The sequence below is a fragment of the Taurulus bubalis genome (genome assembly GCF_910589615.1).
Source record: "Taurulus bubalis genome assembly, chromosome: 2".
Lineage (NCBI taxonomy): Eukaryota > Metazoa > Chordata > Actinopteri > Perciformes > Cottidae > Taurulus > Taurulus bubalis.
Genome location: NC_136590.1, coordinates 36829483 through 36849961, shown reverse-complemented (window position 1 = coordinate 36849961; position 20479 = coordinate 36829483). Strand labels below are relative to the sequence as shown.

The 20479-nt window shown below is 41.1% G+C and overlaps 2 protein-coding genes across 7 annotated transcripts; both read left to right on the top strand.

Moving 5' to 3' along the window:
* Positions 1-733: 733 nt before the first annotated feature.
* On the top strand, positions 734-9910 carry LOC306733281 (neuroligin-3-like; the record flags this gene model as incomplete). 6 transcript variants are annotated; one of them, XM_079214492.1, is made up of 6 exons in its annotated part: positions 734-1214; positions 2732-2785; positions 3588-3737; positions 4552-4737; positions 6619-7408; positions 9115-9910. In XM_079214492.1, the coding sequence occupies 6 exons, from the start codon at positions 734-736 to the stop codon at positions 9908-9910; spliced, it is 2457 nt and encodes an 818-aa protein (XP_079070618.1). The 6 variants fall into 6 exon arrangements, with proteins under 6 accessions (XP_079070618.1, XP_079070622.1, XP_079070621.1 ...); XM_079214496.1 differs by lacking the exon at positions 2732-2785; XM_079214495.1 differs by lacking the exon at positions 2732-2785 and having other exon boundaries at positions 734-1224; positions 3595-3737.
* A 5249-nt stretch (positions 9911-15159) lies between these two features.
* Positions 15160-20426, top strand: plp1b (proteolipid protein 1b). The gene is made up of 7 exons (XM_079214433.1): positions 15160-15245; positions 17554-17740; positions 17844-18000; positions 18245-18422; positions 18682-18755; positions 18947-19012; positions 19529-20426. Exons 1-7 carry the CDS (start codon positions 15242-15244, stop codon positions 19598-19600), a joined length of 738 nt encoding a protein of 245 aa, XP_079070559.1. The 5' UTR covers positions 15160-15241; the 3' UTR covers positions 19601-20426.
* Positions 20427-20479: the final 53 nt, after the last annotated feature.

Sequence of the window (20479 nt, the reverse complement as noted above, 5' to 3'; positions counted from 1 at the left end):
CAACGTATGTGTAATACGTCAAACACAAACATAATCAGGGAGGAGATACGTTTCTGATCAAACGTAATTGGGAATGCGTATTAGTTCTGGGGGAACGTAATTTTTAGGAGACAGGGTTGCAACATCAGAAACCAGATATTCCTTTCCAAGTTAATCTCTCTTCAATGCATATTAATCTTTCTTTCTTTGCCGTTCACTTTTCTGTTTTTAACATTAGAAAAGGGGTGCTTAACACCTTTTATCTGTAGATGTTTTTGCAGCATTAATCCAACATAACAGCAGATGAATTTTTTTTCAGATTCCTCCTAGCCCCTCCCCCACTGATACACAGAGATCAGTATTCAGTGATTTGTACATGTCAAAGCATAAATTTGCTCCTTTAAGACAGCAATTTTTCCCAAAAGGTTATTAGCATCGAAGCATTACAGTGGATGTTGCATGCTGATTAAGCTTATATAAAAGTATGTATCTAGAGCCCCAAGGTACAGGAATACAACTTATTTCATCAAAACGTACTCAATTATACGTATATTTTTGTCATCTTTCTCATCATCTTTTTTTCAGATTTGTGTGCACTGCAATGAAAAACGGAAGTGGGGGCGGTCCATACCTGGCTGTCGTGTATTTGGATTTGATAACCGTCGCAGCCGAAGGGTGATGTCTGTTTGAGAGGGTCAGTTAGAGGGACTGAGCGGACACTACATTGTGCATTTGAGCTGTGTAAGGCCAGACCATGTGGCTGGCGACATTTAGAGACCATCTGTTGCCTGCACACCTGCTGCATCAGCAAGGGACTGTAACCATCACCCACTGTGCTCTTCTTTGGTGGATACTATGTTCCTGCTGGTCATTCACCAAGGCAACAAGTCAGAAATTCTATCCGACCGTGACCACCCAGTTTGGGAAACTGCGAGGCCTCAGGGTTCCTGTTCCCAGCGAGGTGCTCCGGCCCGTTGATCAATATCTGGGGGTCCCCTATGCTGCTCCTCCCTTGGGCGAGAAACGCTTCATGCCCCCCGACCAGCCCTCCTCCTGGTCAGGTATCAAGAATGCTACCCACTTCATGCCTGTGTGCCCTCAGAACATCCACAACACCGTACCAGAGATCATGATGCCAATATGGTTCACCTACAACCTGGACACAGTAGCCACGTACATTCAGGATCAGAGCGAGGATTGTTTATATCTAAACATCTACGCTCCGACAGAGGATGGTGAGTCAGTGTGGTAAAATGGACAACAGTAACTATCCATTTATATCAATCATTATTATCTATGCCGTCCTGTCATCCTCATGAAGCGTGTGTGCGACCACTGCTCGTTTCATTGCTGCCACCCAGAGCTGAATGTTGGCCATTGTTGTTTCCCTTGTTGCAATCATATTCCATCTGACACAACAATCATGTCCCCATTAATAAGCAGGAATGTATTCATATATTGATAGTTGTGGCAACCCGTGATGCCCTGATGCCACTGAATGTGGAGGGATACACACAGGCTCACCTAACCAAATACATTTTTTTCAGCATTTAAAAAGGATGAGCCTTTGAGCATATTTGTCATGACTGAGCATCAAAGGTAATCCCGAAGAGTCAATAAGCAGATCTAGTAAAGCTAGCAGTGCCAGCTTTCCTTGTTTGTAAAGAAAAAAGACAATTTCTAATAGAATATATTGAGAATAGATTACCTTCCTCACAAGCATTCAGTATAACACAGGACATTCAGCATTCAAAGTTGGACCGTGTTCAGCTTTTGTATGTAACGTGCCACTCCATGGCTGCGTAGCAACAGATAAACAGCCTGCTTAAGATGTAGCTGTCTAAAATGGTGCAGCCAATGTTTTATAAAGCTCCTGGTCAGAGTGCTGCTGCTGAAAGGCCTCCTCACCTGGCACACAAACAGGTTAATTAAATCTCACACTTGCATTCACATTGCAAAAAGAAACAACATAACCCATCGGTACTATACATTTTGTATTTCTTTGAAAAATAAATTATTTATTTATGGCATTGTTTATTTAAAATGCACCTCAGACATTCTGTTACTTTATTATTTGTTTCACTGATATGAAACCTTTGCTTTTTTTAATTTCTATTTATCTCCAGTAGTCTTTTTACCACGCCAAACTAAAAAGTGTTTCATTAAGATTTCCACTATTTCAATTTTGGTTTTTGTAGCTGTAGTTGTCTGCTAAGTCAGAGTGTATTAGTCATTCTTTAATAAACCCTCAACCTCATATCTTCAGTAACTATCCTGCAGCAGTTAACCTGAAGAATTGACATGACAATTTGTATGAAAATACAACTGTACAGCAAGATACAATAAACCAAGAAAGATGTATTACTCCGGTCAAAGCTGAGGCAGCATGATCAATATAACGGCAAGTAATAAACCACTCAAAGAAAATAGTGTGTATCTGCATGCGTGTGGGCGCATATGCACTGTCATTTCCTGAAAATATCTAACAAGAATTGGTTTACTCGATGGAAACAGAATTAAAAACATTGATTATAATGTAATTGGGTCATACATCTCTAGATTTGTCCTCTACATTTTCTCAGAAAGCAGGTAAAAGTGCAATATTCTGTATGTAAATGGAAAAATCTTCTCTTTGCCTATAATGTATGGATCTTTTGTCTCCTGATTCTATCAGTTTGATTGGACCATATATAAAATAAGAGGCACAGTCAACCATGATGTTTTGAATTTTCTACTTCTTTTTCAATCCCAGGGAGCCAACACAAGAAAAAGGGGGCGGCTTTCTCTGAGACTCATATATCTGAAGGTATTTTTATGAGCTCAAAGTCTTGATGCATGGATTCTTTTAGCTTGAGTTTGGTGGATGAAGTTACAATTCTTAGTTTTTTTTATCTGATTTATGATTACATAGGTTCTCTGTTCCTGCACCGCGTGCCTTGAATTCAGCTTTCAGTAAGAGCTACATCTCTGCTGCCATGCACATTGACTGCATAATCTGTCTGACAGTCTCTTTTAAAGACAGTCGTTGGTCAATGTCACAAATTGGTGTCCAAGCATGAAGTGTAGATTTTCTATTTTTATTGGAAATATATATATTTTAGCGCATACTATTAGATAACAAGAGCTCGGTGTTGTGTGGTACTTTTAAGTCCAAGTTTACACATTATGAAACATGTTTTTTTTTGCTTGTGCATGCATATTATATGTGGAACTGTGAAATGACACCATTTCAGAATATTCTTCTCCACTGACATCGAACCACAAGTCAAATCACTGGATTTTCTTCTCTTTCTTCCTCTCATCAAAACATTCAGATACGTTACAGAGGCAAAGTAAGCTCGGTCGTGCGCTTACATGCACTGTAAAATCTGTTGTTAATTATATTTGACTCTTTAATTCATACACCCCTTGTCAGAGTGTATTTATCATGCATTTTCTAAATGTCATTACAGCTTCCAAACCACAAGCATACCACTGCTTCTATACGCACCTTTTCTAAGCTGTCTTTACTCATACTGAAAAGCTGATATAACATTTTAATAATAGTGTTTCATTACTATTGCCTCGTCGTTGTTTGCTTAGCCTGTGTGTGTGTGTTGACGTTACAGATATAAGGGACTCAGAAGCTCGACCTGTGATGGTTTACATCCATGGAGGCTCCTATATGGAGGGCACCGGAAACATGATGGACGGCAGCGTGCTGGCCAGTTATGGGAATGTTGTTGTCGTCACGCTCAACTACAGAATTGGAATATTAGGTGATGACAACGTGTCTGTGTGATCCTTTTTAATGCTAGTTCAAATGGGGTATTTAGTTTAATGTGGGAGAATAAACATAATGGTCATTAATTCCCACTTGTGTTGCCATTATAACCTAAGACATGAGAGAAAAATATAAAACAGTTTCAGAGAACATAGGCAACGGGGATCTCTGTGATTTACATAAATATGTTGTCCTCAGAGGAAAAGTGTTGCAAATACTTATCAGTCCTTGTCCTTGTTTCACACAAGCTGTTTAGACTCATTCTGAAAACACCATTTATTTTCGCTTTAGATGGATCTATCTAATCTGTACAAGATCATCAGCCTTTGCAAATTCTTGAAGGAAAAATGATTAAAATACAGTATGGAGCAATGCAGCGTTCACAAGCATTCACAAGGTCAAGAGTTTCCCCTGTGATTAACATTCAAAACAGTACGTTGTTTAAATAAGAATAGACAAGGGAATAAGTAATAGGATCAATTGTAACAGCATGGTGACCTCTGTGTGGTTTTCTGAAATTCTTGTAGAGAGCTAGCCAAAAGATTTATGCACATTGAATTTTATGAAGACAAGCGAGGAGAGAATTCAGATTTGCAGAGCCTGATCACTTCCTGAGGGCCTTGGAGACGATTACGAGAAGTTGACTAAAGTAGTCAAGACACTGTGGGAGAGAGTGAAGGAATATTTGCACCTGAGGGGAAACGGCGTCGGCTCACTCAGATGCCCTGCTGGGCTACAACTTTAGATCAAAGCTGTGACAGTAGATCTCTTCTTCAGCACTGGATCTGATGTCTTTCTGTGTACTTCAGGCTTCCTCAGTACTGGTGACCAGGCAGCAAAAGGAAACTATGGACTCCTGGACCAGATTCAAGCTCTCCGTTGGATCAGTAAGAACATTGGTTACTTTGGAGGAGACCCGGGTCGCATCACAGTTTTTGGATCTGGAATCGGTGCTTCCTGTGTCAGTCTGCTTACTCTGTCCCATCACTCAGAAGGTAAGAACCACCGTCTTAGTTTGCTCTGTTATTAATGCTATCACATAAAAAGCAATGTCAAAATCCACAAACATAACATTGAAATCATGTTAATTTCTCATCTTATCATTTTTTTTATCATTTTGTTCTTTGTTTCAAGTGCATCTCTAAATGGTCTGTCAGGGAGATGAAATGTTATGATATGGTTGTGTAGGGTAAAGGGAGTATTCGTTGTAAGTAAGTGATTGCCTTTGTTCTCCTCTACTCAATCTAATCAGCCTAAAAGCTTTGCCTCTTAAAATGGGAAGCTCTTAAAGAAGCCGATTGGCATTATAAAGTTTTCACCACGCCATCATGTTCACCTGTGTCCATCAGTTTTTACCATTCCATCTGACTAATATTTACATCTTTCAGCGTCCAATTTGTTTACCCTCATTGACTCAGCTACATACAGTGTGTATGGTCCACCATCTTCCTTTTCATTGGTGTTTTGTATTTTTAAAGCCTTGATTGAAGACACTGTTTACCAGAGACAAGGTGTGTGTGAGAATGATAACTAACTATCTATCTATCTATCTATCTATCTATCTATCTATCTCGACCTATTATTTTTGAAATGACAATATAAAATCAACAGGAATTCAATTAAAATTCCTGTTTATAGAGTATAAATTGCCCAGAGGAAACCGGTATTTGTTTTCCACTGACAAGAAAAAAAGGTTTTAATCTTTTCTTTTTAGCGGATATCCTTCCATTCGCTAAACACTTCACCACAGCTCCTTGCAAGAATCAAAGGTGCATATTTCAATATGGCTGGCCCACAGGGAATTGAACCTCTTATCTTTGCCGTATTATTGCCCAGACCGTCGCATTGATGCTGGACAGAAACACAAGGGCACAAACTGTGTTTTTGTCAATGCCAGGGAGGCTGCGGCAACTGTCCTTTGTGAGCTTTGTATTTGATGCCCTCGCTCGGCTGCAGCGAATGCACAAAGACCTCCGGCTGTCTTTGAAGTAGACTAGCTGCTGCCCTAAAAAAATTGAAATAAATGACAGCAAGGCAAGAGAAAGTGACACTGTCCCGCACTCTTTTTCAAGCGGCTGCTATGCCTTAACCTCAGCAGAGTATGTTTTGTCTTGATACATATCACTTGTCATTTTTAGGTGGCAGATACAAAATCCCCAGAGACAGAGGTGACGCACTGCATATAAACAATTCAACAGAGCATTGTGTTTACTGTATCAACATTGAAGGATCAGGGTTACTGAATATTCATCTCCCCGCACAGTCCCTCCACTGCACACTTGGTATCAAGTCTCTACGAAGCCATGCAGCTTGTTAGACACAAAGTATTAACGATTCTACAATTGCAGGACGTTTGCGGATAACTGGCATCGAAAAACCTCCTCACTGATACAATGCTGCAAATTGATCATTAATTTGGCTTATATTCACTGTCATCCACATATAGTAATGACGGCACAAGATACAAATAAGGGGATGAACAGAGAGAAGGAAGTATTTTTTTGTATCATTATAATAACAATAGAATGGGACAGCATTCTATTAGAAGCTAATTTCTTCCACCAGCTGCTTTACAGAGCAGCTTCTCATCAGCCATGCTCAATCTGGCCTTTTCACTCTCTTTCACTCTAATGCTTTATCTCCCTGGCTAATATTTAAAGTACATCGCAAGTATGCTTGTTTGCTTTTATCTACCTAAATTCTGTGTGTCAACAAACCTTGGATTTAGTGGGATTTCTAGTTGTGAATAGCAATTTGTGCAAAAGGAATCATGTCAAACATGTCCTGAAGGTTTGCGCTGAAAAATAATACTAACCACTGTTCTCTGGGCTTCTGTTGTCTTCTGCGTCTTTTTGTTCTGAATTTTGTGTCCCAAGGTTTGTTCCACAGAGCCATCATCCAAAGTGGTTCAGCCCTGTCCAGCTGGGCTGTCAACTACCAGCCAGTCAAGTACACTCGCATGCTGGCCGAGAGGGTCGGCTGCAACGTACTGGACACTGTGGACATGGTCGCTTGCCTGCAGAAGAAGAGTGCAAGGGAGCTGGTGGAGCAAGACATCCAGCCTGCCCGATACCGCGTGGCTTTCGGTCCTGTCATTGACGGAGATGTCATCCCGGATGACCCGGAGATCCTGATGGAGCAGGGCGAGTTCCTTAACTATGATATAATGCTGGGTGTCAATCAGGGAGAAGGGCTGCGCTTTGTGGAGAACGTGATGGATCTGGAAGACGGCGTGTCTGGCAACGACTTTGACTTTGCAGTGTCCGACTTTGTGGACAGTCTGTATGGCTACCCGGAAGGGAAGGACACCCTGAGGGAGACAATTAAATTCATGTACACAGACTGGGCCGACAAAGACAACCCGGAGACCAGGAGGAAGACCTTGGTGGCCCTCTTCACCGACCACCAGTGGGTGGAGCCCTCAGTGGTGACGGCTGACCTGCACGCCCGCTATGGCTCGCCTACTTACTTCTACGCCTTCTACCACCACTGCCAGAGCCTCATGAAGCCAGTGTGGTCCGACTCAGCGCACGGAGATGAGGTCCCTTATGTGTTTGGCATCCCCATGGTGGGCCCAACTGACCTGTTCCCCTGTAACTTCTCCAGGAACGACATCATGCTCAGCGCTGTGGTTATGACTTATTGGACCAACTTCGCCAAGAGTGGGTGAGTAACAACAAATCCAGGATTTGCAGTGCATTCAGTATCCCATTTTACATTCATTTCTCGGTCTGTTCTTGGCTTTGTTTGTGCTGCAGACTTTATGTGTTGAGATGTTCAACCTCTAACTTCTGCTACATCCGCCCTTCCTTTATCACACTGATTAAAAGGACTGTAAAATTCAGCCTTAAGTAGTGCCGACTAATTAAGTGCAGCCCGAACTCCCACTGCCATGTCTTCCAGCCTTTATCTACTGTTCTCCGTTGCTTGTTCACAAGAACACTCACATGGAACGCGTTCCTACAGTTTTCATCAATTAATATGAATTCCTCAACTTCGAAAGTCTATAAATTCCCATTATCATTATTAGTCACTTCTTATTGTAAATTAAGTCTGCTCCCCTTGCTCAGATTTATTCAATTCACTTTTACACTCATAACATTTGCACTCACTGGATATAGAATTGTGTACACTACAAAATGCAAAAAATGTGGTGATGCTTAATTGAGCACATTCTTTTGAAATGCAATGTTGTCACCATTTTAAAGCTTCCTTATAACCTCTATTTACACACATAACAAAGTGTCATCACTTTAGGCAGACTTTCTGAAGGTGACAGGTCTTAAAATGTACAGCTTAATTCACATAAATGTTTAAAGCAGTCACTCAATATTTTACAAAAAGGTTATGTTGAAGAGAAAATTTGAGAAGGTTGTTAAGATGTACACCATAAACCTCTGCAAACTTTACTGTGACTTGTACTTTCAGGTAGGATTGGCAGGAATAATCAGTCAAGAAATATGTATGGTTTCTTAAATTCTCAATATAGTGTTGTTGCCTTTCTTGAAGGTACTGTATAGATTTGAGTATGACGCCTTCAAGTTACTGCCTTTGGGTTATCATTAGAAGCAGTGGCATTTCAAAGTATTCCCAGGATGACAGGAGACGTTTTTATCTTATGAACGTTTTTTACTTTCCAGCAGTTGACCTGCACCAATCGTGACTCAGCACTTAAAAAACATGCTGTTGAAAGTGCAGCTTCTGCACCTACTGACAGCTTATTTTATAATGTGTCATACAGAGGCACAGGTTAATGTGTCTGTGAAGATAAGAGATGCTAGTGAGTTGCACTGTAGTGGAGGACTCTACTGCTGCTGCCCTACTTCAGTCTTCCTGCATATTGAATGCACAGCTGCAGAAGTGGATGATGACCAGCAGTAGGAGGAAGCACAGCGCAGGTCATCGTAGGCTGCTGTTTAGTGTGTAGGAATGAGGGAATGCTGAGCCCTTGAGGAGAGATGGTGATATTACATTGTGTTGACTTGTTGATGAGGTTCTTCTTTTTTTTTTACAATTTAACAAACAGGCCTTTTGTTTTGTTTTGATTTGCATTTGTAATGCATTTACCAAGGGCTGGGCTGAGGATATTTTCCAATAATGATATACATTATTGTCTGGCAAATGTAAGATGTTAAATAACCAAACTAATGCTCAAAGCAAACAACTGTGTGTAAAACAAAAACATCTTCTGTTCTGAATCATTCATTTGGACAAAAACTTTTCAAGATCGATATCTTGATAAGATCATTACCATTACAATATGATGATATTCTGAAAATTGATAATACTGAATTATCACCGAACCCTAGTACTACCGTTTAGCTTTATTCCATCGCATTTATTTATATTTCCTGTCTATCATGTGTCTGCAGGGATCCTAACAAACCAGTGCCACAGGACACCAAGTTCATCCACACCAAGGCCAATCGCTTCGAGGAGGTGGCCTGGTCCAAGTACGACCCCTACGACCAGCTGTACTTGCACATTGGCCTGAAGCCTCGTATCCGTGACCACTACCGCGCCACCAAGGTGGCCTTCTGGAAACACCTGGTGCCCCATCTCTACAACCTCCATGACATGTTCCATTACTCCTCCACCACCACCAAGGTCACCCCACTGGAGCCCACCCAGTCCAACGGTAAGAAGTCGGGCAGCACCGGTCGTACCCCAGTATCCACTTCCAACAACGACGGCAAAGGGCTGAGGGAGATGGGCCCTCTGATCATGCCAAACCCGAGAGATTACTCCACAGAGCTCAGCGTCACCATTGCTGTGGGAGCGTCACTGCTCTTCCTCAACGTCCTGGCCTTCGCCGCTCTGTACTACCGCAAGGACAAGCGCAGTCGGCAGGAAATGTCCCAGCAGCCCAGTCCCCAGTGTGATACCAAATGCAACAACGTGAGCCACACCACCACTATAGACGAGAGCCTGTCCCAGCAAATTAACCAGTGTGAAGCCCTTCACAGTCCTCTCCACGTCTCGCCCAGCATGGACTACTCACTGAGCCAACGCCGCTCCCCTGACGACATCCCTCTGATGACCCCCAATAACATCACCATGATCCACAACTCCCTATTGGGCCTCTCCAACATGAGTCCATACAGCACCTTCCCTGCTGGCTACAGCTCTGCAGGCCTGCCCAGCACCCACTCTACCACTCGGGTATAGCCTGGCAGGAGTTGAGGGAAGATGGGTGGAGAAGCTTGACATACATAAAACTTGGAAATGTAAAGCTATATTTAGGATGTGTAGGTAAAATAGGATTGAATATGTTCGTTCTGTCTTTTCCAAAGGTGTACAACCGCCAACATTCTGCCTTTGCTCTCTCATAATAGGAAATCTAACTGCAGAGTCATTTTATAATAATCATTTTCAAAGGCAGACAAAAAGAAAAAGCGCATTTCATTTTCCACTTTAGCTTTTTTGGAACTTTACCTAGCAAGAAATTAGTATAATGTTTATACAGTTGGATTTGTATGGGAAGCTTTTTCTTACTCTGTGATATCTATTTTGATCTCTTGGAACAAAGTGACATTATACTCGTGGTGGACAAAGATGAGATCTGGGAAAAGCTGAAAAGCAGTATTATTATTATTATTATTATTAAGCTATTTTATACATATTTCTCATGTTACATTGCTTATTATGGAAATGTATTTTTACTGTAATTCCTTTAAAATGCCTTGTAACTCGCTCACATTACTGTGGAATCATAAGAACAATGGAATGGAAATTTTACTCAAATACAGGCCACACGTGGAAAAAACTACCAGTTAGGCAAAAATATTTCTATCTGGTAGTGCAACACTCCTGTGGGTGTGTGCCGAGGAAGTGCGCTACAAAAATGTAAATTAGGCATTGTTTGAAATTAGCCATTCAGTTTGTAGTGTTGTGTAATCTATTGTAGTCTACTTGAGTATCCTTGCTATAGTTTTATTTCACGTGTCTAAAATTTTGCTTAATGCATTGTAGGAATATAACTTCTGCTTTACTATAAAAAGAGAATTGCTTATTATGTGTTTTCCCACTCCAACCAACTCATGGTTCTTTTGGCTTGGCTTCTTTGTACAGAATAAACATAGACAACAATTCATTTGTCGTTTGTTTATGAATACTATAAGATCTTCAGAAAGATAATTGTAATTACATTGTATTTGTATGTATACCAACTCAATTATTCACATTTAAAAAGTGGTTTGGACCCCGTGCCTACTAAGATATATCCAGGGGTCTCTTTACTGAATGGACATGATTGACATCTAGCTTTGAGATTTGATTTCTTTGAACCTATCATAATGTTGTTTAATCTAAATGAGACGACTATTAAAAACATTTTGGAACTAAAGATGAGTCTTGAGTTGGAATAATAATTTCTCCTTAAAAGTTTACAGAGTTTAAAGGAATACTCATAACCGTGTTAAATGTAGACCAAAAGCTTTACAGTGTCCGGGTCAATGGTTAAATTAGCCCCAGTTTATGCCTCTCATGTATGCTAATACCTGAGAATGAATGAGAATTAAACATCAAAGACTGTTTACAGTTCATGGAGAGTACGACTGCATATGTAAAATATGTGGATCTAAAAAATAAATCTCATGCTAGGTTCACACTATGAGCAACAAAAGAAACAAAGCGGCCATGCGTTACCGGCTACATTGTCGGCGAGTCGCCATTGAAGTGTTGCTCAAGCACTCTTTGACGTATCAACGTCGTTATAAATAGTCACAGTAGGCACTGGGAACTGGCCAACGGCATTTTTTTTTTTATGGAACAGAGCAGGATGAAACAAGAAGACATGATTAGTTGCCGCTTCATTGGAACGCTGAAAAACATTGAGACCAACTTGATTTGTAGCGGTTCCTGTTGTGTCGGGCACCAGTTTGTAGCTTCATGTCACTGGCTTCCATTAAATGACTTGTTGGGCGTCGCTTTTTGTCGCTCGAAGTGTGAACGAAGCATTGCAATTCTGAGCTGAAGACTACAACTTTGAAAATAAACTATAAATCTCTGCTTGTAAGGTTTGTAGCCTGCTCCTCATCTATGCATGGGAGTGGCAGTGACTCAAGGCTACATTAGCCGCAACTAGCACCCACACTGAACTGTCTGCGGTCAAGCAGCATTGTTGGTAATGCAGGCACCAGGTTTTGAGAAAATGGAAGAATGCATTGAATAAAAAAGATATCTGTGATTCAGTTAACTGTCCATCATGAATATGACAATGTTACCAGAGTGCAATGCTAATAAGTGGAGTACTCTTTTCATGTCATGCATAGAATGAGGTTGGGTTTTTTTTTGGGGGGGGGGGAATAAAGTGGAGTTGGGTCAGGTTTAGTGTCAGGGTTAAAACGAGACTATATATGTATATGTAACTTTTGAAAAGAGATAATATCCTGTTACAAATTTAATTCCTAAGCAATAAAATAACCTTTGATCAATTCCATACTGTAAGGGATTCATCACTACTGCCATACTTATATGTAGGCTAGCTTATGTTTGCTAATTTTAGCTCCCTTTTCAAAGTATAATGTTTCTCACATTACGAGTCAATTTGCTAACTTCATCATGACGATTCTCTACTTTTATATAACACTATTGTGACACTACGTTTTACCATTCATCATTACTTCATGTAGTGGAACTAAAATGTAAACAGCCTTGTTTTATAACAGAATTACTTCACTTTGAAAACCTCACTCTTTCTTTGCATGTTTTCATTGAATTTCTCAGCCATGATTGCTCATCAGTTGCAATCTTATGTTGATCTACCTCCAGCAATGCCACGGTGCTTTTTTCCATCTCTCCTTAATGTTCCACTTGTGCCTCTAACTGCTGTTGCTCTGCTTCTCCTGCAGTTTTAGGGAAAATCTTTAAAAATGTGGGAACACACAGAGCGCCTGGTTGCAGTTTCCCCAGGCTTCAAACACACAGCCACAGAGTCTGAGATAAGCATGAAAGACAATCAAGCACGCAAGCAAATAAACACCCTGTCGGATAACACAGTTCAGTCCCGCCTTTGCTTCATCATGCGATAAAACAAATAATTAAGGCACTCAATGCGGGAGGTCATCAACACTGAATTCACTTCTGACTGAGCCTGACGTGTTTTTTGTCCTCCCTTTTTTGACGGCTGTTTGTTTGGTTTGTCACACGATAACACACATTACCATAACAGGCATAGAAGGTTGTGCAAATATCAACACATTACCCTTGCAGTGCGTACATATTGGCAAGTGCATCTATCACGCAGCAAACAATTATAAAAATGACTCAAAGATAGAGCACTGTGCCACATTAAATATACGTACTGCACACACAGTAACGTACATTGATGTATAGTACACTCACAATGTAGTCACTGCTGTCCATGGGGCTGATCATAGGTACAGTTTTCTATGTGATTATGCTAAACATGTATTGATATATGCACCCTAATAGCATTCGCTACTTGCTCGGAGAGTAATGTGCTAGTTCAAAAGCAGTTCATGCATTAACTAATAACTGTTCGACAGTCTTATTAAGAGTTACCCAATAATTCATCATCTGAGCTGCTCGTATCCCCGACCACCATCTGCATCAGCTTTTGTGGAAGATAGTTAATTCATACATATAGAAATTGCTCTCTTCATGGAACCTAAGCCACCATCCTAAACTTGTCCTCCTAATCCCGTCCTTTGATTGTCAAAATCATTGCTATTTCACATCTCAAAAGTAAAGCTGACAACCCTTCTACACTCTCGTATACAGTAGGAGGCTAATTAATGCTACCCGTCTCAATTTTTCTCTCTGGTTTTCTCTGAGATTTCAAAGGCATCATTCCTCTCTGCTCTCTCACTTTCTGATGTCATTACTCCTTTCTAAATACTAATTACTTCATGTGTCATTACTCTGTTTTTTAGTATAGAAAGGGCTATACAGACTGTAAACTCACACCAAACAATTCAGGAATCCACAGGGCTGTTATTTTGTGAACACAACAACTGTCACATCCCGGTCCCCTGTGTAAGTTACGTTTTATTATTTCTTTCTCAGTATTTGTCTCATTTCTGTTTTATTTCGGTACTTACCTGTTGTCTCTCGTTTCAGTGTCTTCACTTCCCACCCTTGTGTGCTTCCCGCCTGTGCGATTACCTGCAGCGCCTTGATTGGCTTCAGCTGCTCCTGATTACCTTTCCTCCCTGGTGTATTTAGTCTGTTCTCTCTTTTATCTGTGCCAGTTTTTATGCTCCTCATGGTTAGCGTTCCAGCATTTCTGTTCTTTTTCCAAGTGTTAGTCTCCAGTGTTTGATCCCCTGTGTACTGAACCTTGCTTCAGTAAAGTATTTTTACTTTACTGACTGTCCCCTGAGTCTGCTTTAGAGTCCTTTTGCCCATTGGTTTAATATTGATACCATCTTAGGAGTGAATCTATGTTCAACAACAGATCAGTCTCTCAAATGTGCTGATTTACAAAAGGGCCAGATGACTGTTATTATCTGCTCCCATTGGTGGCATGATGGTTGTCTGTAGCTCCCTTGTGTGTTGAACATTAATTTATGTCCATTTTGTCATGGGCTTAAAATGGGGAAGCAAAAATAGGATGAGGGACTTCTCCTTGAAAAAAAAAAAAAAGTGTTTTCTGCTCCTCCACACTGGCTTCTTTGTACTGAATCCAGCTTTGACATCAACTGGGTCCAACATGAGGGAGGGAGGGAAGGAGGGCAGCAGCTGGACCCGACCGTCAATGTCACCCTTGTTAGTCAACTTCATCGATGTCACTCACTGGCGTTTCGATTTATTTCACTCTTTTGTCTGTGCGTACCTCTTATCGCTGTGTGTTACTCAGGATGCTGCTCTGAGGGCCCTCAGAACTGCTTGCTGACGTCTAGCATGTGCATGTGCAGGCAGACAACACATGTATGTTGATGATAAACAGATGAGCCATTGAAATTTAATGAAATGCACCATTCAAACATGCGCAAGTTAATGAAATGCACCATTCAACATGAGCAATAATTAAACACCTCTGAGGTTAAGACATGTACAAATGTAGGATAGCTGTGGTAGATAATTTGCATTTTGTATATTAAAGAAAACTGTGCAACTTTGCCCTTAAAATAGATTGGATGTATCAACTGATATCTCTGTATTATTTGCGTGCGTGCAAAAACTCTCATTCCTGCTAAATTACCCACACTTTTTGGTGTAATCAAAGAATTCAAGCAGCTCAAAATACCACCAATTCACAAAATACCAAGAAAAGAAACCTCATATCAGAATTTATTACCCACTCCCGGTCCCCAGTTCTTAACCCATGGCTCCATAAATAATGACTGGCAGCTGAAATGGGACTTTGTGACTTTAAGATGTGAGTCGGGGAGATGTGGTCTATCTATTGTTGATGACACAAAAGCTTGAGTCAGATTCATATAGGAGTGGCGGGGAATAACTTCTCATATCCTCATATCACAGTCACAAAGCGACCCAGCAAAACTTCAATAACCCCCGCACTTCTCTCTGGACATGGGTGAGTGCACAGAATCTTTAATAACTCTTATAATCTATTATTAATGTGATTTGAAAATGTGAATTTCAATAACTTACTAATGTTGGCTTTAATATATCCTTTCTGTCCTTAGACATCATGTTGCCCTTGTGCACTGTGGGCAAGATTTGCTGCAATTTAATTCTGTTTTTTCATTTAACAAAAGTATTTTGATTTCCACAGATCGATCACTGATTTAGCATTGATTCACTCTTGTATGGCACATGCTGTAATTTAACATACAATAATGATTTCAGAAGACTGAAAAGGAAGGTTTAGCTCAGGATTGCTTGCTAAAGAGAGAACTCCTCGTTACCTCTTCTAACCTCTTTTAACCATAAACAATGAGTGTAATCAGAGTGGCTGACAGAGATCGGCATTGACTCTCAACATGCCAAGGCCATGCCGGGTCAAAGAGGTGAAAAGAGGTCAGAAACTCCCACATTTGTCTTGTATAAATTAGCAGATTTCCATGAGAGCTGTGGACCCAAGTAACCTCTGCTGACCATTTTCTTTCTCACTTAAAAACTATTGCTAGAGCTCATACGTTTTTTGCAGCAATTAAAGTCGCAATTGGTGATCTGACATCTACTGTTAATGCCTTTTGCACTAAAAATAAAGACCATGATGGCCAATATCACTTTATCACTGCAGTCACTGTTGCAGCAGAGCACAGCTGAAGCGTGGGCGTCTGCATGCACTATCATTTGTGGGACTCTAGCAGTCCTCCTGCTGTTACTATTTATACTTTTGTAGCAGTTTGTTGAACTCACAGCCTCGGTTCCTTCCAACTAAAATCCAATAATTTGTGAAATTGGCATGAGAGAGGACGTACCTCAGACTTATAACTGCATGTGTGCTCTTATTTATGAATGTGTTTTGTTGCGATGTTTGGTTTTGATGCAACAATTTCCCTAAAACCAAGAGAGAAAGTAAAGTAACAATGACCTGAAATTATCGGAATGTTTTATCGCACTGAAATAGTTTGGCCACCTAAGAATTTCAAAATGTTCACTACACATTTCAAAATGTGTAGTGAAAAAACTGAGTGTAGTAGTTGTTGTTGTTTGGCCACACTTTGAAATAGTTTGGCCACCAAAGAATTTCAAAATGTGTAGTGAAAAAACTGAGTGTAGTAGTTGTTGTTGTTTGGCCACACTTTGAAATAGTTTGGCCACCAAAGAATTTCAAAATGTGTAGTGAAAAAACTGAGTGTAGTAGTTGTTGTTGTTTCAAATATTAAAATTGCCCCTCTCGTTCATTATGCATCTACCCACTCTTTGAACACTTTAACTCAGCCCCCGCTGGCATTGACACTCAGTGCCATGGTACCAGTCTCAGACAGCTGTGGAGGGAGGATGGCCTGAGTAGTGATATTGACTATGGTGGAGAGACGGTCCTGGTGACCCTTCTGCCATCACATAATACTGTGTGTGTGTGTGTGTGTGTGTGTGTGTGTGTGTGTGTGTGTGTGTGTGTGTGTGTGTGTGTGTGTGTGTGTGTGTGTGTTATTTGTGGCACCATGGTCTTTGTTTATTTAACATCGCTGCCCTTTGTTCCTCTGTGATCATGGTAAAGACAATGGATATTGTATCTGCAGCCACAAAGAGAAGCTTTTTCTTCAGGCCCTTGAAGCCAGTGTTTCACCACCATCCCTCTCTCGCCTGGTGACGCCTGTGACCACTGGACAAAGAGGGCTGGACCTCAGTTCGTAGGGGCTGAGCTGTGAGGTGTTGGTACCAGCAGAGGGGCTTTAACATACAGATGAAGTCAGCGCAGAGACGTATTTTACTGTAGCAACAGCTTGTAGACAGTACTGTACATCACTGCTTGGCACTGGGATCTCTCTTGTTGTGGAATACAGGATCAGAAGCAGCAAATGTTTCCGGTCAGGCAGCCTTGGCTTTGCAAAGCCTTAGGTGCTTCCCTCTATCCCATTTCTGCCAATGCATTTATTAACACTGTGGATATTTGCTACCTGCTTCAACAGCACAGCTTACACTGGAAGAAGTGCATGAGGTTGTCGTGAAGTCAGTGGTGGCTGCTTTTGTTTGGACGCTTTATTGGGAATCGCTGCTTGAACTCTTGCTTGTCACTAATTTTTTTTTTCTGTTGCTTTCTTGCCTCTTGGTGGAGTTTTGGTGTGTGCTCATGGATTTGCAGACAGAGCGAGAACTTTTTCATAACTCCGCCACAGGGTGAAAGGGTTTCACCACCGTGGCGTAGATGTGTTGTGTGATTATATGTGCGGTGTGTGCCGCCTGTGTGCTGATGTATTATGCCCCCTCAGGTTGTTATGATTGCTGTATCCGGTGCATTGGGGCAGTGCCCTACCCATCCCTGGTGGCCACCCTGCTGTTCTATGCCGGCATGGCCTTATTTTGTGGCTGTGGGCATGAAGCGTTGTCCCAGACCGAAGTTCTCGTCGAGACTTACTTCGCCCGCAACGTCCAAGACTTTGTGGTCATGGCCTCCTTGTGAGTGATGCTTCATTGAATTCTCTGAATTGTGACTTTTGGCCTTTCAAGAATGGTTTCTTTTTACTGTTTGACCTGACTTCTCTTCCTGTGACTGTCTCAGTATCAAATACTTCCAGTACGTGATCTATGGCCTGGCATCGTTTTTCTTCCTCTATGGTATCCTGCTGCTGGCCGAGGGTTTCTACACCACGAGCGCGGTCAAGCAGACATTTGGTGAATTCAGGAGCACCCACTGTGGCCGCTGCCTCAGCCTGACGGTGAGAACAAGGAGAAGGGACAAGAGGGGGAGTAAAGAGGGAGGGGAAATATGACGTCATTGTTAAGATTCTGAATTCTGGTTTTATTCTTGCTCCTAAGTTCAATGAATTGTTCTTTATTTCAGTCATTTCTATAGAGAATCATGAATTACGGTTGATACGGTACATCAGATTCATCACACTGAAACCTGGGCTCCTACGCCACATCTCTGACCTGACGTCCTGCACTTTCTTATTTCAACAGTTTGTCATCGTGACTTATATCTTGGCTTTCATCTGGCTGGCAGTGTTTGCCTTCACTGCTATCCCAGTCTTCTTCTTGTTCAACATGGAGCAGACCTGCCACAACATAAACATCCTGGCTGAAACAACCCCCAGCATTAATCAGCACGGCTGGATTTGCATGGATGCCAGGCAGTATGGTGCGTTGTCCTTATAATGACTGACTGGCACCTGAAGAGAATGTTAATGTGTCCATGGAAGCACAAATGAATCTTTGGGGAATGGGTGCAAAACTGCTTGTTGAATAAGTTATGAAATAATGTAAATAACTGCAGCATTATCTTAATTTCTTCACGTCTGGCTCCCTGATATGCTGTATGCAAGCAGGAACTTAAATGCGTCATAACTCATCATGATTCAGCAAATGTAAGAGACACTTACGTCATGTCTTCATTTAAGGTCTGCTTCCTTGGAATGCAATGCCAGGAAAGGTTTGTGGAATGACCTTGGCATCTATTTGCAAAACCAGCGAAGTGAGTAGCCGAAGCCAACATTCCCTTTCACACAGTTCAGTATTGTGTCAGCATCCTCACGTTAAAATCAATGTGCACAATCAGTGTGAATCTACTAAAATATGAATGCATATTGTGTAGTGTGTTAGCAAATGTTTGTAATGTTACAGTTCTCTGAATATTAACTAACCTGTGTTTTATATGTCTTACAGTTCTATGTCACCTATGACTTGTACATCGCTGCATTTGCTGGTGCTGGGATCACTCTCTTGGCACTGGTGAGCAATTGCTTTGTCAATTTTCATGCTTTATGGTCAGATTCAATATCATCTAAGATTGCTCTTGTTCATACTGGTTGAATCACATGTAAAGGGTCAGTTTACCCACATTTTTTGTTGGTTAGGTTTAAAGATACAGTATGTGTCCCCCAATACAATTTAAGTTAAACATTTATGTTGTGGTAATCAAGGCATGCAACAATTCATTTCAGCTGCAACATCTCCCTCTGAGCCTTGCTATGAGCAGTTTTCAGTGGAAATACTTTTTTATTTTACATTTTATTTGTTGACTCATTTAATTCATTCATGTTTAATTCATTCAGAAAATTTGTTTTGAAAATAATAACTATTGGCCTGGCAGCAGAAATATCTAAAATGTATATCTCAAACCCTGAACAACTTTTGAGGCAAGTAAGAAAATATGTTTGTTTGTTTGTTTTTTCGGGTGACTCCCATATGTTAAAATATTTTTCTTTTCTATTGTTACCACCTCCATCTCAATGTCTTCTTTTGCAGTTTCTGTATCTGGCTGCCACCACCTACAATTACGCAGTCTTGCGGTTCCTGGGCAGGAAAGGCGTCCGCTAAGTGCAACGCCTCCGCACGAGTCAACCCCAACCTCTTATGAAACGGAGACAGTCCACACTGGACATCCATTCATCCTCTGGGAAACAGCATCCTCCAAATGTGGATCACCTGCTATAGTATTTATTTAGACATGTCCAATAACAGACAAATGTTTCTCATCGCTGTTTTGTATGAACAACAGATAGAGAGATGAAGATAATTCACATCCAGCAGCCTCCTCCTCAAATCCTCCTCTCAGATGATTCTCCTAGCTGTTGTTCATTCTTCTCTCACAGGTTGCATCTCTTGTTGCATTGTTTATTGCCAAGCTTCATTGGTGCTGATGCTGTTGTCAGATTGTTATGTATGATGTTTCATGAATAATTAAGAGCAATGACAGCTCGCCTTGCAAATCATAACTGCATGCACGCCATTCAGTGTTTACTGATGCATATATGGTTCTGACGCTGCTGCCTCATTATCCCATCCTGTGTAGCAACATTGTATGAACTAAAGCAAGGGAGGCTGAATGTACCAAGGTTCCCTGCATGGGTTTGGTGTATCCTCTCATCTCCCCTGTGCTTTCACTTACAACACATGTACTTTGCATTCACTCACACTGCATTTTTGCTTCGTTTAAATGCCACTGTGTAAGAGGGAAACAAAGACATGCATCCATTTTTCTGGATGTTTTTGGGTTACTGCTAACCCTGTTTTTATGTTACTGAGGTGTTGATGCTTCAATAACTTGCCTCCAGGTTACTTGTGTTTGATGTGTAGCGCTGCTACTGACTGCAGCTTGGTTGTGTGTATGCTCATCTTTAATTAAGGCTGAATAAACCATTTAAATCTGAGGCAGTAATTAGTGTTTATTTGAACATATACAGTATTTCACAAGAA